Source organism: Schistocerca americana, chromosome 2 (assembly GCF_021461395.2).
Source record: "Schistocerca americana isolate TAMUIC-IGC-003095 chromosome 2, iqSchAmer2.1, whole genome shotgun sequence".
In the NCBI taxonomy this organism is placed as follows: Eukaryota; Metazoa; Arthropoda; class Insecta; order Orthoptera; family Acrididae; genus Schistocerca; species Schistocerca americana.
The window spans coordinates 380,222,228-380,242,987 of NC_060120.1; the positions used below are offsets into that span (position 1 = coordinate 380,222,228).

Below are 20,760 nucleotides of genomic sequence, written 5' to 3' on the forward strand. Positions count from 1 at the left end.
AGACAGTTTAAAACCAGCGGCTGCTAAATGACATTTCAGCTGACGAGAAAATCTGAGTGAGAAATGAGCGATTGTAGACTGCTTACACAATAATCAAAATGACTGCCGCATCGACGCCGATGTTGCTACCTTGGGAAACAACACACAATCGTCTTGTGGTCTGCCCACTAAGAAGTTATCCATTGCTTACAATTCACGGTTGGTGTATCAAGCCTTACCACCAATGTGTGCTAGCCCTGTCCGCTTGTAGCGTCATGGATCAGTATCCGATTCCAGAAGAAAGGATGTTTTCCGTCATACTGGAGTCGGTGGGCCAGTATCGCACGACGCACATAGCTAAGAGTGCGTGGATTCTAGCCACGGCTGCGGATACGAATTCACGCGATGCTGCAGAAGCTCCGGGGCACGGACAAAAGGAGCATTTAACTCGGTATCCGAAATGGAGCAATACTCGTTACAGGAATGTATTTAAAGTACGCTGAGGTGCACATATACAGACGGCTGTACTATCGCTTACCCAGGGTATAAAAGGGCACTGCATTGATAGAGCTGTCATTTGTACGCAGGTGATTTATGTGAAAAGGTTATCGACGTGATTGCAGCGGCACGAAGGGAATTAACTGACTTTGAACGCGGAATGGTAGTGAAGCTAGATGCACGGGACATTTCATTTCGAAAATCGTTAGGGAAGTCAATATATGAGATCCACAGTGTTCAATATTCCGAGTATTCCAAAAATACCAAATTTCAGGCATTACCTCTTACCACGGACAACTCAGTGGCCGACGGTCTTCACTTAACGACTGAGAGCAGCGGCGTTTGTGTGGAACTGTCAGTGCTAACAGACAAGCGACACTGCGTGAAATAACAGCAGAATTCAATGTGGGATGCACGACGAACGTATCCTTTAAGCCTAGTTTTCACAACGACACTGGATTGCACGTAACTGCGCTGTAAGACGCTGCGCATGCGCGGCGTGAGTGTGCGAAACTCGTCGCCGAAACTAAGCTCTTTCGGCTTGTTCAACTTTGGCGACACTAGTTGCATGAGCTTTGAGGTTAGGTGTGTCAGTAGGGAGTAAAAAAACTGAAATATGAAGTGGTGAACGGAGGAAACTGTTCGCTTTTTTAGTATCCGTGCTATGCATAGGAGTTTGTAGCATTTCAATTAAGTTGACTGCAAAAAACAAGCAGCGGTTTGTTGCTCGCTCGAGACTGTCACACGCGGTCTAAACATGAGTTGGTAGACAATATCTGAGCTGTAGAGGAAAATCAACTGAATTAAAATTATAGGTGGACATATACAAATGAATTGATAAAAATACAGACAAGCAAAACTTTTGGCTGCAGAACAGCCCACGTCTACAACACTATAATCCCCTGGTTAGAGTTGAGCGATTCCTTTTTAAGGAAAATAGTTGACAGGAGAATAGGCTAAAAAAATTTGGAAAACTGAATTCTTTATTCGATATTAATTTATTTAAAACGTCACAGCAGCGCCTCCGATTCACAAATTGCAGTACAGATGATTAAAAATCTTATAGCGTCTACTAGCACAATTTCTTTCAGCAAGGTCGCTGAGCAACCGAGGAGACTTCTTTTCTTTATCCAGTCACGAACCCAAACACGTTTCTAATTTTTTTATCTTTTGTCTTATGCAGCGATTTCATACAAACAAGCATTAACTCCGCCACAAATCGTACAGCTGCCAAAACTTTCATTTTACACATGACTACGGCACTCACATGACGACGAAACTGAAGTGTACACTGGTGGCGCCGTGTCTACAGACACACGAAGCTCCTTGCGTCCAACTCGTTTCACGCGACGAGTGGCGCAAGGCAGTCTCTTCGTGAAAACCAGGCTTTAGGGCAGCGCGGCGAAATTTGACGTTAATGGTGTATGGCAGCAGACAACAGACGCGAGTGCTGACAGCACATCACCTACAGCTCGTGACCACACCGGTTGGATCCCAGACGACTGGAGAACCGTGGCGTGGCCAGATGAGTCCCAATTTAAGTTGGTATTAACTGGTGGTAGGTTTTGAGTGTGGCGTAGACCCCACGAAGCCATGGATCCGAGTTGTGAACAAGGTACTGTGCCAGTCGGTGTTGGCCCCATAATGGTGCGGGTTATGTTTACATGGAATGGACTGGGTATTCTGGTCCAACTTAACCGATCATTGATTGGAAATGGTTATGTTCCGCTATTTGCAGACTATTTTCAATGATACAGAGATGGAATTTTTATGGTTGATGCGCCCTTTCACCGGGCCACAATTTTTCGCGATTCGTTCGAGGAACATTCTGGACAGTTCGAGTGAATGATTTGGTCACCAAGATCGTCTGATATGAACATTTGTGTGACATAATCAATAGGTCAGTTCGTGCACAAAATTCTGCACCAGCAGTACTTTAGCAATTATGGACGGCTATAGAGGCAGCATGGCTCGGTATTTCTGCAAGGAACTTCCAACAACTTGTTGTGTCCATGCCACGTCGAAATGCTGCACTACGCCGAGCATAAGGAGGTCCAATACGATGTTAGGAGTTATCGCATCGCTTTTGTCACCTCAGCGTACGGTGAAGCAGATTCCAGTTCCTGGAAAGCCGAGAGAATGAAAAAGGAAAGTTTTATCGGCAGGTGTCATCCTGGTCGGGAGGAATTTGTCGCCACCAACAAAAACTTACAAGATGCTGCGTCGTTCAAGCAACAGAGGAATGGGTAAGGTTCTCATCACAGCATTGCTTGCACAGTACAATTTGAAGAGATGGTGTTGGATCGTGTGGGAGAAGATTTATCAAACGTCAGCCGTCAACTTGTGCGTGAGGCCGGCCTCTGTGGCCAAGCGGTTTTATGCGCTTCAGTCCGGAACCGCGCGACTTCTACGGTCGTAGGTTCGGATCCTGCCTCGAGCAATGATTTGTGTGATGTCCTTATGTTAGTAAGGTTTAAGTAGTTCTAAGTTCTAGGGGACTGATTACCTCAGATGTTAAGTCCCATAGTGCTCAGAGTCATTTGAACCATTTTTTTTGCGCGTGAGACGCATATTTTGAGTATGTTGCAGACAGTACTGCCGGAACAGCAGGTAAACCGCGCGACTGCTACGGTCGCAGGTTCGGATCCTGCCCCGGGCAGGAAGGTGTGCAAGCAATGGGGTTCAATGATTTCAACTCAAATTTTAATTTCATTGATAGATTATGTTGTAATGAATGCAGGTTACTATGGGCTTAAGTTGTCCTAACGTGGAAGATATTTATATCAATAATAAACGAAATACTGATTTCCTACAGTTGAGTCCTAATCTCAAAGTGCTCGATTTACGATCTTCTACCATCTACATAACTTGACCCTAAAGCTTTGGGCCATCCTATACGTCTTCTACAGCTGCACCGTGATGACTATCTTTGTAAATGACGCTATGTTCACCACTGACTGCAGAAGTTAGTTATTTTCATTATTTCAGTTTCGGCCTTCCTGCCGTTATCAAGTGGTATACTCTACTTTCAGAAAGTACTACATGACTGTCAACTCCAATCATGAGAAATTGATCACAAATATATTTTTTCAAGCAGCAGAAACTGTAGAATAGGGGAGTAATCTCGGCTATAAGTAGAACTTGAAGTTTCGTGGCCAAACCCCTGAAGCACATCGCTCAGCAGTTTCAAAATAAGTGCGCAGTAATTACTCCCTTTACCGGAATCTGTGTTAAGACTAAATTTTTATTGCGATAAGATAATCTTTGTGTTCCCATTCTTAACTTGTCCTTTAATCTCAGACTTAGAATGCTTGTAGAATAATTCATCACTAATAACTGTGACGAGCAGTGGTGCATACGATTGTCCACTGTACTGGGGCAGGTGGGCTGTAGTTGCAGCGATCGACTGAATGTTTTGTTTCTCCCTCTGTATATGTATAACGTATTGTGAGCGGCGTAATCGTTACTACACCTGACATTCGATGATGCGCTGAACACGCACGTGGCTGTTACTAACAGAACGCGATGTTTGGGTGTCCGGAAAGTTCCGAATATTCAAGGTGTTTGAAACTTCCTGGCAGATTAAAACTGTGTGCCCGACCGAGACTCGAACTCGGGACCTTTGCCTTTCGCGGGCAAGTGCTCTACCATCTGAGCTACCGAAGCACGACTCACGCCCGGTACTCACAGCTTTACTTCTGCCAGTATCTCGTCTCCTACCTTCCAAACTTTACAGAAGCTCTCCTGCTGCAGAGTGAAAATCTCATTCTGGATTCAAGGTGTTTGTTTTAACTTGAGATAAATAAATATCTCGAAAACGATGCACCGTACGAAAAAAATGTTATAGGTCAAAAGTTACTGTTAGTAAAGGGAACATCTGTCTATGCTACAGCTGTCCACTTACTAGCCACCTCTCCTGCCTGGACGGGGTCTCATTGTATTTTGAAGTGAGAGTCCCCCCCCCCCTCCCATAATTATTTCATATTCGGATTCTATGGCAAAAAATATTTGAAATGCAATAAAAATGGGGGTTACCATTTGAAAATACAAAGTTGATCCCGTCCACACAGGAGGCGTGGTTAGGATGAGGCCAGTTGCAGCACAGACAGATGTCCTCTTTACTAATATCAACTTTTGAACTAGAACATCTTTTTTTCGTAGAATGCGTAGTTTTCGAGATGTTTAGTTGTCTAAAGTTAAAACAAACACCCTACATATTCTGTGGCCGAGCGGTTCTAGGCGCTTCAGACGGGAACAGCGCTGCTGCTACGGTCGTAGGTTCGAATCCTGCCTCGGACATGGATGTGTGTGATGTCCTTAGGCTAGTTAGGTTTAACTAGTCCTAAGTTCTAGGGGACTGATGACCTCAGATGTTAAGTCCCATAGTGCTTAGAGCCATTTGAACCCTGCATATTAACCAAAGCTGTTAGGAGATTACGCAAGATATGTAAGGTTTGATATCTTGTGAGATGTCCTAATTTCTTTGGTTAATATGTAGACAGGGTGACTTTTTATCGTGTATACAAACATCGCCCAAAGAAAGTATAGATAATTTGTAGACAAAAACTCCTATTCCCATTTGTCTGGCCAACTGTTTAGTCGATAATAACTAACGTCAGGGTTTTTATGTTTGGGAACAATTTTGGAAACAGGCACTCGCGCGCAAATGTCGGAAGAAGCACGCACGAAGGGGAAGGATGCTCCACTTGCTATACTTCTTTCGCCAAGAAGCGGTGCTGGCCAGGCCTGGAGGAAGTACGATGTTTCCAGACTTACGATCTTGTTTCGCCAGCTTCAAGATTGAAACTTTTAGTGCACTTCTAGACTATCGTTCTTCGGCTAGGCGAAGCAGCTACATGAATGGGATTGTTTTAAGTGTGAATTATTTGGTGTTATGTATGCATAGAATCTATGAGAACTGGAGACACACCATCATACTTTCGGAAAAAATATAATTCACAAGGGCATATTAGTACGAGATTATAACACAACGAGCTTAATGGCTCATGCCCCAAATTGCTGACAAGAATAATATACATAAGAATGGAAAAGAAAGCTGAGGATCTTTTAGAAGACCATTAGTCTGGCTTTCGGAAAGGTAAAGGTAGCGGAGAGGTAGCGTTTGATAACTGAAGCAAGACTGACGAAAAATCAAGACACATTCATAAGATTTGTCGACCAGAAAAGTGTTCGATAGTATAAAATGGTGCAAGATGCACGGAATCCTAAGAAAAATGAGGGCAATATGTAGGGAAAGACGGATAATATACGATATGTACAAGTGCCAAGAGGGTACAATGACTGGAGGACCAAGAACGAAGTGGTCGGGTTAAAATGCGTGTAAGGCAGGGATGTAGTCTTTCTCCCCTATTGTTCAGTCTACACATCGAAGAATCAATGATGAAAATAAAAGACAGGTTCAGGTGAGGGTTTAAATTACAGGACATACTGAGTGGAATGACTAGTCTTCTGACCACAGAATACAGATTGAGAGAAAACCGAAGGAAGAGGATAGGAATGAGGAGTAGGAATATGACATAATTGGGAAACTTATCTTCTAAACTGAGGACCACGAAGTACAAGAACTCGACGCATTCTGTTACCTTGAAAGCGAAATAACAGATAACGGACGAAGTTGAATGATATAAAAAACAGACTAGCACAGGCGAAGAGAGCATTCCTGTATAAAATAAGTCTACTAGTATCAAAAATCGATCTTAGTCTGTGGAAGAAATTTATGAGAATGTACATTTGAAGTGCAGCATTGTGTGGTAGTGAACCATGGACTCTCGTAAAACCCAAAAAGAAGAGAATCGTGGCGTTTGAGACGTGTGGCTACAGTAGGATGTTAAAAAATTGGGTAGACATTAAAAAAATGAAGAGGTTCTCTGCAGAATCGGCGAAGACAGTAACAACAGTAACATGTGGAGATCACCGACAAGAACAAGGGAGAGGATGGTAGCACATACGTTAAGACATCAGGGAATAACTTCACTAGTACTAGAGGAAGCTGTAGAGAGTAGAAACTGTAAAGAAGGCAGAGATTGGAATACGGCCAATAAATAATTGAGAACGTAGGTTGTAAATGCTACCCCGACATGAAGATGCTGGCACAAGAGAGGAATTTGTGGCTCGCCGTATCGAAGTAGTGCGAAGACTGATGACTCACACAACTGTATTTCCGACTTGACGCTTGTGAGCTACCGAGAAGTAGTCAGAGCTTCATAAATCTGGATTTGCGTGAAAAATTATGCGTAACTTCTCAATTTCTTTCAGGACCCTCTGACATTTCAACCCTTCACTAAGGTCATTATGGGGCTGCATCTCCATTAAACATGATCTGTCCCCTTTGGAGTTCAACGCGACTGCAATTTTTGCTTTCGTGTAGAGGTTAGAAATATTAGAGGCCGTTCAAAACCATTCGACGAAATTTGAACGTGTTCCAAGAGAGCTAATGTTGATTATGGTTTTTTTTTCAGCATCCCTATTTTGTGTCCTCATGTGACCTGACATGGACACACAAAACGACAAAGATTTTCTATAAGACCCCCCATTTCGGCAAAACCCTCAGTGCACCCACCCACCATTATTGAAAAATCTAAGAATGTACCTGTAGAGACAGAACCCGTGACGAAGTTCTAACCACTTGCAGACTGGCAACCCCTTCGACACCCCCTGGTTCCGAACGGCCTATTATCAGGGGCAACAGCAGCAATTTAGCGGCGAAAGAGCTGTACATGTTAACGTTGCTCTCCCGTGTGATCACTCCACAGGTGGACGCGAAATACGAGGGTCGAAAAAGCGTGTGCACCCATTGCCGTTTCGGGCCAAGTACAAATTTCGTCGAATGATGCTGAACGGTGCCTAGTGGTTCCAACCCGTACACCAGAACAAAAATTGAGGTCACGCTACGCTCCAAAGGGGTCAGATCGTGTTTAATGGGGATGCAGCCCCACAGTGTCCTTAGAGGAGGGTTGAAACATCCGAGGGTGTCAGCAATGACAAAGATAGTCAAAAACTTCTTCCTGTTGGTCATCGCACTGCGAACTGTCGCTTTAGACCCCAAATATATGGGAATCGACGCCCCAGAGAAAAGGATGGTTTCATGAGGCCTTCTATGCCACTCCCGGAGGCCGTTCCGTGCCGATTATGAGTAGCAATGTGTCTGGAATGTTTTCCCCGGCCACTCATAAGAAAACAACGTAATTTCAACTCTGTACGTCGCGGTTCTAATCTCCATCACATAGGCATCAAAAGAAGGGGTGAAATTTGGATAAGAAAGGGTGTGACAAGCTGCCCATCTTCTGAGGCTTCCACGTTGGCATTAGCCAGAACTGTGATGAAGTTTGGTGCCATCGTGACTTCATCAACGAACCCTAAACGTGCTGTGGTCTGTTTTCGCGCGTGTCGACACCGCGCTGGTTCAAGCGTGGTCGAGCCCGAGGTTACGTCTCAAGGCGCCACGATTATGCACCACTACAAAGGAACGTTGTACGCATCTTTGAGCCAAAGTTCAAACTTAAGCATCTCAATGGATGGGAATTACAAGGTTTCGAAAAAGTGATTCTTTATTTCTGTTGCTCAGTGCATTTATGAACAGGTTAATAAATCTAAGTAAAAACGGTGCAATTCACAAGGCGTGTCTCTTTATCATGGAGAAATATGTACGTTGTCGACTTTGTAAGGACTGCCGAAGGATTATGGTAGGTGGTTGGTTGCTGATGAAAAACTTTTCAAAGAGTTTTTAGCAATGACTAAGATATTGAGGTCATGTAGAATGCCTGTAAGTCGCTGACACCAATGTATTTCTTGTCAATAACCCATAAAATTGAGCATCATACACAGTCTTTTATTTTGCAGTATAATACTCCCGTAGTGAGTAGAATTTCTGTTGTGTCCTGAAGTTCATGTGAGTTACACCTGCTGCAATCTTCAAGTGACTTCCACCGCTCTCAAGCTTCGTTGCTGACGCAGTTGACACAAAACCTTGTCCTTTCTAATATTCAGCGTTTCGCTGACCGAAAATGTGGCGGTGTTATTTGAACACAGAAGGAATGGATCAGTGCGTACTGAAGGGGGAACTTACTGTGGATCAACGTTGGCGGTGGCCTCGTCCAGCATGAGAACGCGGTTGTTGCGCAGGATGGCCCTCGCCAGGCACACCAGCTGCCGCTGGCCGACGCTGAAGTTGCTGCCGCCGTCCAACACGCGCGTGTCCAGGCCCAGAGAGTCGTGCAGCGAGTCACGCAGCTCCACCTGCAGGCCGGCAAAGTAGCAACGAACGTCAGTAAAGGGGTCGTAAACACGTGACTTACAGTGCCCCATATACATACTGTTCCAGAAGTAACTGTAAACACTGAAATCTGAAATGAAATGATCGAATGGCATTGGTAGCCTGTAGTTCCCACATGGGGTAGTTCGGCGACCAAGTAACAAGTCTTTCCAGTTGGCACCACACTGGGAGACTTGCGTGTCATGATGGTGAGAACAACACAAATTATTGGGGAGTGGGAGGTGACGGCTCAGTATATTCCCTTGCAGATAGTTGAACAAATTAGGAGATAAAAACCACTTTTTGGAACATTCTGTGTGCCTCAAACTATATATTGGGTTGGTGCATAAGTTCGTAGCATTTTTCCATAAGTTTAATAAACACAACAGCTACACATAACACAGACTTTAGTCATCTACAATATATTCTCCATCACTATTTACAACAGTCTGCCAACTTTGGGATAACTTTCCGATTCTGCAGTTATATATAACCACTCGCTCACAGAAATATCCGTACCTACAGACTGGAAAATTTCTCACGTCACACCAATACCCAAAAAGGGAAGTAGGAGCAATCCGCTGAATTACAGGCTGTAACACTAACTTCGATTTGCAGCAGGGTTTTGGAGCATATACTGTATTCGAACATGCCGGCCTGGGTGACCGAGCTGTTCTAGGCGCTATGCTCTGGAACCGCGCTACCGCTACGGTCGCAGGTTCGAATCCTGCCTCGGGCATGGATGTATGTCATGTCCTTAGGTTACTTAGATTTAAGTAGTTCTAAGTTCTAGGGGACTGATGACCTCAGAAGTTAAGTCCAATAGTGCTCAGCGCCATTTGTATTCGAACATTATGAAGTACCTCGAAGAAATCGATTTATTGACACATAGTCAGCACGGTTACAGAAAATATCGTTCTTGTGAAACACAACTAGCTCTTTATACTCATGAAGTAATGAGTGCTATCGACAGGGGATGTCTAATTGATTCCATATTTTTAGATTTCCAGAAGGCTTTCGACACTGTTCCTCACAAGCGTCTTCTAACCAAACTGCGTGCCTACGGAGCATCGCCTCAGTTGTGCGACTGGATTCGTGATTTCCTGTCAGAAAGGTCACAGTTCGTAGTAATAGACGGAAAGTCATCGAGTAAAACAGAAGTAATATCTGCGTTCCCCAAGGAAGTGTTACAGGCCCTCTATTGTTCCTGATCTATATTAACGACATAGGAGACAAACTGAGTAGGTGTTTTAGATTGTTTGCAGATGATGCTGTCACATACCGTCTTGTAAAGAGGTCAGATGACCAAAAGGAATTGCAAAATGATTTAGATAAGGTATCTGTATGGTGCGAAGAGTGGCAGTTGACCCTGAATAAGCATAAGTGTGGAGTTATTCACATGAGTACTAGAAGAAATCAGCTAAATTTCGATTACGCGATAAGTCACACAAATCTGAAGGCTGTAAATTCAACTAAATACTTAGGGATTAAAATTTCAAATAACCTAAATTGGAACGGTCACATGGATAGTATTGTGGGTAGAGCAAACCAAAGACTGCGATTCACTGGCAGAACACTTAGAAGGAGCAACAGGTCTACTAAAGAGACTGTTTACACCACGCTTGTCCGCCCTATTCTGGAGCATTGCTCTGCGGTGTGGGATCCGCATCCGGTGAGACTGACGGATGACATCGAAAAAGCACAAAGAAGGGTAGCTCGTTATGTATTATCGCGAAATAGGGGAGATAGTGTCACAGACATGATACGTGAATTGGAGTGGCAGTCATTAAAACAAAGGCGTTTTTCGTTGCGACCGGAACTTCTCACGAAATTTCAGTCACCAGTTTTCTCTTCCGATTGCGAAAACATACTACGAACTTATGCACCGACTTAATATACGTAGTGAATTATGGACTGTGGAAAAACAGAAAGAGAAGAGAATCGAAGCGTTTGAGATGTGCTGCTGCATAAGGATGTTGAAAATTAGGCAGAAAAATAAAAGAATTAAGAGGTTCTTCGCAGAGTGATTAAGAAAGCTGCAGATCAGCCACAGGTGGAAATGATTCACAAGAACAAGGGACAGGACGATAGGACGTGTGTTAGCACATCAGGAAATAAATTCCCTGATACAGAGGGAGCTGTAGAGAGTAAAAACTCATTAGAATATATGCAACAATTGAGGTCGCAGGATGCAAGTTCTACTCTGACACGAAGGGCTGGCGCACGAGAGGAAGTCGTGAAGGTCCGCAGCAAGTCAATAAGAAGACTGACGACTCAAAGAAACACTCTTTAGTGGCATGGCCGAGTCATCAAATGATACTGTTGGTCATGTCAATACTTTTGTGAGACAAATTACAAGCAAAGATTGTCTGGATATTTTAAGTGACAAGGAAACCATCTAATGTGAGATAATTGGTCCTCATCAATGACGGTGTCTTATCTGGCAAAAACCCAGTACACATTGTTACCTCCGTTGGCGAAATAGTCTGACTCGCACGTGGAAGAGCTGTAGATCCTAATCTGGCCCTCCCAGTCATCCGACGGCAACGAGTACCTTTGGTTAGCTATGAAGCAAAGAATTAGACGGAGAGGATCTTGTCTTCGTTGAGGAAGCAAGGTGCTGCGCTAGAATGATAGAAACTTTCAGAGTCTACGTATTTTCCGCTTTCGAATTACAGTTGTACAGCGTGCTACAGCCGACCCAGGGTTCTATTTTGTATTATTTTAATGATCTCCATATTTCACTGCATTACGTAAAAGTTTTGGAGGACAGGCGAAGAGACAAAAAACGGTAGGCATAGATAAATGTGGCAGGGCGTTATTAACAATGAATACTAACCTGCGGGTACGAGGAGAGTGCAGTTTATCTTCTTTTTCAGCCTGTGACTTTGGAGTACAAGCTATAGACAGAAGCTATTACAAATAATATTGTTCACATTCTCTTATTTATAGTTATTGACCTGTAGTAATGCACGGTAGAGCGCGTGAGATGTAGAAGAAAGTGAGAATCAGACTGGGAGTAAGAGACACAGAGCTGTGTTCAGAGTCAAAGGCAGAACATAAGTGAAAATACAGCTTCTCAACGCGTTTCAAATGTTCAATGCAGCCGGTTACCGCCTTCGACTATCGCCGATGTTTCAGCTAGTAAACACTTAGTTCGAATTACGGGAGTTTGTCGAGGATGGTACCCATCTATGCTCGCCTAAGTTATTTCAACTGAAGACATTTCGTTCACAAAAGGGAAAATTTTACACTGTCTGTACTTTCACATTTATGACTATGCATGTAGAACGCTTGTACTTAAATAAAAACGGACAAAAAACAAATTACCCACAATTTTTCTTCTTTTTAAATAATTTATAGGCTGCAGCAAACATGTAGTTCGAAGGCATCAGATAATAATAAGGAGACTATATATACGTACATCATCAAGTACTCTCCACAAGATGTAGTCTGGAAACTCTCCGAAGGGGTCCAGGTTGAACCGTAGAGTCCCAGCAAATAGAACTGGATCTTGCGGGATAATGGAAATCTTTGCCCTAAGATCTTGCAGACCAATGTTGGCAGTATCCACGTCGTCAATAAGGATTTCCCCCTCAACGATGGCGAGCCGGAACAGCGCTGAGATGAGCGACGACTTGCCGGCCCCCGTACGGCCAACTATTCCCACCTGCGAATTCAAAAGAGAATAGCTGAACTTACTTTCATCACTAGAACGTCATTTTCTTTGATTACTAGGCTCATTAAGTAGGAATAAACGGTCTTTTTCGAACAGTACCTTTTCGGCCGGTCGGATCACGAAGTTGAGATCTACGAGAACGGGATCACTCTGAGGCCCGTATCTCAAGTACGTGCGGCGGAACTGTATTTCTCCTTTGGATGGCCAGCTACTGGGTGGCCTCTTGTCTGTAATAAACAATAAAACATCATCGTCATGGAAACAGTAATTTGATTTAACAATCCATATGCGCCAACTCCTGGCGATTTCTAAACGATTAGATTAACAACCCTGAAGTGGCAAATACAGACACAGCATTCGGAGCATTATAATATACTGAGTTAGATAATCACAGCATTTGGATGAAAAGAGTACATTAAGTGATCCTATTGACTGATCTGGCCTTGTAACAATAACCAAAACGGCCTTGCTGTGCTGGTACTGCGAACGGCTGAAAGCAAGGGGAAACTACAGCCGTAATTTCTCCCCAGGGCATGCAGCTTTACTGTATGATTATTCCAATCCCAAAGAAAGCAGGTGTTGACAGATGTGAAAATTACCGAACTATCAGTTTAATAAGTCACAGCTGCAAAATACTAACACGAATTCTTTACAGACGAATGGAAAAACTAGTAGAAGCCAACCTCGAGGAAGATCAGTTTGGATTCCGTAGAAACACTGGAACACGTGAGGCAATACTGACCTTACGACTTATCTTAGAAGAAAGATTAAGGAAAGGCAAACCTACGTTTTTAGCATTTGTAGACTTAGAGAAAGCTTTTGACAATGTTGACTGGAATACTCTCTTTCAAATTCTAAAGGTGGCAGGGGTAAAATACAGGGAGCGAAAGGCTATTTACAATTTGCACAGAAACCAGATGGCAGTTATAAGGGTCGAGGGACATGAAAGGGAAGCAGTGGTTGGGAAGGGAGTAAGACAGGGTTGTTGCCTCTCCCCGATGTTGTTCAATCTGTATATTGAGCAAGCAGTAAAGGAAGCAAAAGAAAAATTCGGAGTAGGTATTAAAATCCATGGAGAATAAACAAAAACTTAGAGGTTCGCCGATGACATTGTAATTCTGTCAGAGACAGCAAAGGACTTGGAACAGCAGTTGAATGGAATGGACAGTGTCTTGAAAGGAGGATATAAGATGAACATCAACAAAAGCAAAACGAGGATAATGGAATGTAGTCGAATTAAGTCGGGTGATGCTGAGGGAATTAGATTAGGAAATGAGACACTTAAAGTAGTAAAGTAGTTTTGCTATTTGAGGAGCAAAATAACTGATGATGGTCGAAGTAGGGAGGATATAAAATGTAGACTTGCATTGGCAAGGAAAGCGTTTCTGAAGAAGAGAAATTTGTTAACATCGAGTATGGATTTAAGTGTCAGGAAGTCATTTCTGAAAGTATTTGTATGGAGTGTAGCCATGTATGGAAGTGAAACATGGACGATAAATAGTTTGGACAAGAAGAGAATAGAAGCTTTCGAAATGTGGTGCTACAGAAGAATGCTGAAGATTAGATGGGTAGATCACATAACTAATGAGGAAGTATTGAATAGGATTGGGGAGAAGAGAAGTTTGTGGCACAACTTGACCAGAAGAAGGGATCGGTTGGTAGGACATGTTCTGATGCATCAAGGGATCACCAATTTAGTGTTGGAGGGCAGCGTGGAGGGTAAAAATGGTAGAGGGAGACCAAGAGATGAATACACTAAGCAGATTCAGAAGGATGTAGGTTGCAGTAGGCACTGGGAGATGAAGAAGCTTGCACAGGACAGAGTAGCATGGAGAGCTGCATCAAACCAGTCTCAGGACTGAAGACCACAACAACAACAAGTGATCCTCTCAAAGTAACTGTGCGTAGTAATTCGATTAGTTAATTAATTACATGTGCCACAGATCATTTAAACGATTACAGAGTACGTACGCTCGTTGTGTTAAAATTAATGAATTATTATTCATTTCCTTGCTTCAATAGTGAGCAAACTGTATACTTTGCCATTCCGTACCTGTTACCTAAGAAAGAACCCAACGAAAATAACCTTAAAGGACTTTTAGCAGACTAAGTTTTCACTTACCTGTGGAAGTAAAAGGAGAAACCCAAGTCATATATATAGTCTACGAGAATCCTAAAACTACACTGGTTAGAATCTGTGCTATGAGACTGCTATAGTATCCCCTCTAGTTTTGAGGGGGAGTAAACTTCCTCCTTTTACAGACCACGGATAACTGTCTTACGTGGGGATTCAGTAGCACTGTTGCATACTCATCCCATGATCTATCACGTGAGTCCAAATATGATAGACTCTAAAGTATAGTTTTTAAAGATTTGTGTTCGTGTTAAGGATGTTAACTTTGATAATAAGTTTATTCAAATTACACCATTTCACGATATATAATAAACTCTATTTCTGGTTTCGAGTTCTGCAAATATAATATATTCACGTCATTGAGAGCCAAAACCATTCCGAAACTTGTCAGTGACCTCATGCTTATATTTTATAATTTTAAGTATTTACGCAAGATGGTGTGATATATTACTAATCAGTTACTCAGTTGGTTGTCATACTTTGTATGCATGAGCTGAAACAATGAACATGACATGATTTCCGACAGAATCCAGAGACGCGCTATCAAACTGCAATGGAGATATGCAGCGACTTGAATGTGAATCTCTGCAAGAAAGAAGTCTGTGTTCTTGTCAAAATCTGCTGCAAATTTAGAAAACTTATTGGAGGAAGACGGTGCAACGTTTCTACCTCCTCCGTTCCATATCGTGCGTAGGAACAATGAGACGGGAAATTAGAGCGCAGACTCAGACGTATAGATACCCATTTTCCTCCCGATTCGCGGATGAACCAAATAAGTTCTTGGTAATGGTTACAAATACTTCATGTGATGCACCTTGCAGTGGCTTGAAGACAATGTGAACTGCTCAGATAAATGTTTTGCGCCACCTGCATATCTGCGAATGAGCTTAGATCCAAGGCAAGCAGAGGTTGAAAGATGCAACCTTGTGAAACTAAAAGGTTAGCTTTATGTGAAATAAAAACAAAACAAGAACTGAAGTACAGAAAAAATGTTCGAAATTGCACATCAGTGAAATAAAAACCTATACCATATTGCTCTACAACAAGCATTGTAACATTCATAGATCCCCCCTAGAGTAGTGGCGGTGACGTGGTCGAGACGTTATGGTCAAGTCTGTTCCGCTCTTCGACGGTGATCCTCGTGAGGTCATGTATTGTGTAAGGAAGGTTCCAGGTACGATGCGCTGTGGGATTCAACTTGTCCCAAAGCGTACTTAACCGGACCACGTTAGCAGCCATCTCAGAGCGTTCCATTCAGTTAATACCTCTCTCTCGGAGGAAAGAATTCATGAAGTGGTCACGATGTCATGGTGAATTATCGACTTCAAAGGAAATCCGATCACAGAAATGTTGATTGCAAGGCTGGAAAATAGTCCCAATACCGCACAGTCCTCAAATTACCCTCGATAATCACGAGAGACGTCCAACATTTGTACATGACAGCAGTCCAAAACATGACTAACACACCTCCCTACTGAAACCATGGGAGTCCGCGCCTGACATGTGCATTGGTACCTATGATACGACGCCAGTGACCCAGGAGAAAGCCGGCTAGACCCCATGTGGCGAACGCCAGAGAAGCGGGCATTGGAAATACTCTACAACCACACAGAGGGCAGCCAGCGGACGCTCTCGCCTCGCTTAAGAACGGACACGTTGCCAAGGGCCTGGCAGACAATGAGAAGCTTGCCGTAAACTGATGGACCCTGCAGCCATTAGGGTGGAACGTCACGTGTGAAAGCATGTGAATGAATTCTTCTGGCCTACCTAGAAAACAAGAAAGTGTCCACTATTCCAGCACCTCACAGGCACTGGGAGGAGAGTACATAAAGTACAAAGAATTCGCACAGGGACGGGTGCGGAAGAATTCAGCCTTTTTAAAATGTTTTCTGGACAGTGGGGACATTCCTTATAAATCACAGACGCGAGCAGACTCTGAGACGAAGCCCAAATCGTGAAAAAGACGCCTATTGCCTAGTCACACGTCAGCGCATTCCCACCTCAACCCACTAATCTCATAATCTTTTGTGTTTGATTTCATTTAATTATTGATTTCAGTTAATTGTTGGCTCCCAGTGTGCGGCGATCTCATTGGTAATTTTCATGTTATATGATGTCACAACAGATTTCTCGAGTTCGGTACATTTTTGAACCCAGCGTGGGGCGATCATACAGGTAATTTTCATGTTGTGTGATGTCACGAACAGTTTCTCAAGTTCACAACATATTTTGGCACCCATCGTTGGGTGACATCATTGTTAATTTTCATGTTAAGTGATGTCACAAACAATTTCTCGATTTCACTATATACCACGGGCACGGCCACACTCTTACGGCAATGATCAGGTATCAGACAACCGACGCCACTGATCCAAGTTGAGTTCCAAGCATTCCTTACATATGGTTTCACAGTGCTGAGTATCGGGTGGGGGTTACACTGTTGTTCACAACGGACGCCTGAAAGCGAATCTGACTGTGTGGAGGGGGGTTGCGTACTGTCTGGATTAACGCACCCCTCACAGTCACCTCCAAAAACGCAGCGCGCAGTCCAATCGCATCCTCCTCGGGGTACTTGCCGGCCAAATGACGTACCGTTCCGCTCACGATTCGAGATACAACGCACTTTGCTGAACTGCGCTGAGAATGCGTGTTTACACTTACCGCCATCAATTGCAATGTTTTTTTTTTTTTTGTAGTCGAGATAGAAATTTCTGATTAAAAAATCACAGACTATACAAATCATGAAAACGGCGTAAAACTTTATTTTGCAAGTTTATGTAGATGGACAGCAGCAGATTGAAAAAAAATACAAATCATAACTTTCAAGAGCAGCTCTGTCAGTATTGCCGCTATATTCCACGACAATCTCCCTCCACAATAAAATTATACAAAGCTTAAAACTCCGAGTTTTACATCCCTCCCTCTCTTCGAAAGTCCACAGAAGATATCATCAATAGCCAGACAGCAGAAAGGGGAAACAACAACTAGCTGGAAATATGGTACTTCCAACACACACTTATTTGAGACAGGTAATATTTGACAGAAAAGTATATTTTCATTTGATAAGTTGTAGTCTGTATTCATCGTCTCGCGGCAGTAATCGAAAGTATTAAATTTCGAACTTAACTAAATGACCCACAGCATGAAACGCCAGCATGGTCGTTAAATTTAGTTACTTTTCGGAAGACCGATGTCGTTACTGCATGTAACAATAAAATCTACTTCGTCTATTAAATGATTTGTATAACACAAGATTTAACTTGACCTGGTTTCGACACCGACTACGGGTATCTTCATTAGGAAAAAATAGTTACCTATAAAATATTACGGTATAGATAGTTATCATAATGAATAAATTTATGAAGCGACTGTACTCACATGTACTGACAGTTGAAAAGAGATTTACGAGCAAAATGCTCTTGTGATATAAAATAATTTCTTAAAATCATTTTTAAAAGCATATAAAATTACTGATAATGGAATTCACATAACTTGGCGCTTGTCAGTGAAAATTATAGCTATATGACGTAGCACACTACGCCGCTAGAGTTGTACGAGTTGGTAGCATAAGACTAAGCAGCCCAAGGGCCGAAGTTACCACGACGTTGATACGAAACAAGACGCGCCACCTATTAACAGACGAATAAATCAGTTGTTTCTATTAACAGAAAAAAGTGTTCATCTCGCAAGTCAACAGCCAGTATTATGGAAAATAAAAAGAATATACAGGACGAAGCAATAACAAATATTCTATACATTTCGTTTGGAAACGAATCACACTGTAATAAATGAAAAAGAAAGAGGAAGATGATTTTTAGTGTACTCTGAGGAAAATAGGGAATCGATTTTAGGCGTTTCTAGGTAAGGTCTTTATACCATTGAAGAACATAGCTGCAACTACCCAATAATAATGAAATCGTCATTAAGAGAAAAGTATTTCAAAATTTCTAATTCTTCAAGGATATCAAGTCTGAAGCTTTTCTTTTCTGTGCGCAGGATACTGAAGTCATGAACTTCTGGAGGTTTATGGCCTGTCATTAATAAGTGATCAGCAAGTTATATATAGTTGTACTTTTTTCCTAAGACATGTTCTTTAAATCTAACAGCAATTTCTCGTCCCGTCTCTCCTATATAATAGGCTGGACGTTTGTCACAGCTAATTTTATAGACCTTCGCGTTTTCCATGAGAGAATGTACTGGTTTTAAATTATGAATAAGATTATTTTTCAAACTGTTGTTAGTAGAAAACGATACTTTTTTTGGAGGAGACGCTGAATACTGCAAGCGGACCCTAAAATGGAGTAAAAACTTTTCTTTCTATTCATTACTTTCGTTATTAGGAGAAGTGTTAAGAGCGGAGATTCTAATGTTGGTTTTATTTTTGGAACTACTGACCACTATGGTTGTATCGTACCCATTACTGACTGCGATGGTTTTAATCTAATTAATTTTAGCGTCGAGGTTTTCGTCAGACGAAGGAGTGGAAGGAGCTCTATGGCTGGAAGAATGAAAAAAAGGCTTTTTGTGACAATGAGTGTGTGTTGATCAAAACGGTTCAAGTTGATCATTGCGGAAATGTTATTATCAAGTATTGTTAATGTTACATCCAAATAATTTAACTGACGGAATTTGTATTCGAACTCATTCGTGAAAGTAATTTTTCCGTGAAGTTCGTTACAGATTTTGAAGAGATTATCATTTCCTTTATTAGGCCCCCTGTAAATAATTAAAATATCATCTACATATTTGGAGTATGAAATAATACCCAGAGTGACGGCTGAAAAATTTTTAAAAAATTTTTCTTCTAAGGAGTTTATAAATATGTCTGGAAGAATACCAGCTAATGGGATATACTTCGCAAGACCGTCGGTTTGCTGTCACCAGTCCGTTGAAATCGAATAGTTATATTTGATTAGAATTTCAATTAAATTAATGAAGTCAGTAATCTGCTCATCAGAAATCTCTCTTTTATGAAGATGTAATTTTTTTCCTACTATATCTAAAGTTGTTTGCGCGGTTATGTTCGTGTAAAAATTTAAGTACTGATTTTGTATGACAAGAGCATTTTACTCGTAAATCTGTTTTCAACTGTCACTACATGTGAGCATACTCTCCTTATAACTTTGTTCGGTAGAATAACCATCTATTCTTGGTTTTTCCTCTATATTAACGGTTTCTTAGTCGTCTATAGGTAATTGTTTTTGGTTTTTTCTGATGAGAATATCCATAGTCGATGTCAAAATCAGGTCAAGTTAAATCTTGCTGCAACCGGTTGGCTGTATTATACAAATCATATTCTTGTACATTTGCTGGCTTACAGCCATGTTTAAAATTGGAATTTTGTATAAAAAGCAGCTCTTGTTTGCAGACACAAGAGGAGCCGTACCTGGAGTAGACTCCAGCAGGGGCTCCTCCTCGAGCGCCGTGTACTCCATGACGCGCTCCACGGCCATCATCTGGTTGGCCACTTCGGCTGACTGCCGCATGCCCCACTGGATCATCCCGGTGAGGCCCATTGACTGCGTCAGCGCCAGCCCAATCTGGCCGCCAAATAGGTCTGAAAAAAGCACTCTCTCTCATTCACAATCCAAGCACTGGACAGTGAAAATCAGAAATTAATATTATTATTGCTGACATGTTATAATTTACTGCTGTTAGTTTCATAATATAAAATGTACAGACAATGAAAAGCCCATCATTCGACTGTAGTCTTACTATTTTCGCTTTTATAGCTTATATCCTGAAACTCAATCGGCTAAAAGTAAATCTACTGTTAAAATAATTTCCGGTAATCCTCCTCAATTTTTTTGTATTTAGTCAATAAGGTTAACATTAATCTATTACTAGTGTGTTTTGTGTACGTGAATTTTTGAAGCTCTTATGTATGTAATCTCAATGCACTGAGTTGCATAAGTACTATGCCGATCGTTGCACCTGTAATCTACATCTGTATCTACAAATATACTCCTCAAGCCACTGAGAGGTGCGTAGCTACTAGTCATTTCCTTTCCTTTTTGCAAATGGTGTGAGAGGAAAACGGTCTGTCTGTGTCCCTCCGTACGAGTCCTAATGTCTCTAATCTTCGTCGTGCTTAAGCGAATTCCATTGGCGACGTTCTACAATCAGCCTCAAACACCAGTTCTCCAAATTTTCTCAACAGCGCTTCTCGAAAAGAACGTCGCCTTCCCTTCAGGGATT

General features: G+C 42.1%; 1 protein-coding gene across 1 annotated transcript in view; it reads right to left on the reverse strand.

Moving 5' to 3' along the window:
- Window positions 1-20,760, reverse strand: part of LOC124594830 (ATP-binding cassette sub-family C member 4-like) — a 270,890-nt gene that overhangs the window by 12,232 nt on the left and 237,898 nt on the right. The window contains exons 19-22 of the mRNA XM_047133278.1: window positions 19,949-20,119; window positions 12,528-12,655; window positions 12,174-12,419; window positions 8,564-8,733 (exon numbers count right to left, since the gene is read on the reverse strand). Coding sequence (XP_046989234.1) covers window positions 8,564-8,733; window positions 12,174-12,419; window positions 12,528-12,655; window positions 19,949-20,119 — 715 coding nt within the window. The remainder of the gene's footprint in view (window positions 1-8,563; window positions 8,734-12,173; window positions 12,420-12,527; window positions 12,656-19,948; window positions 20,120-20,760) is intronic.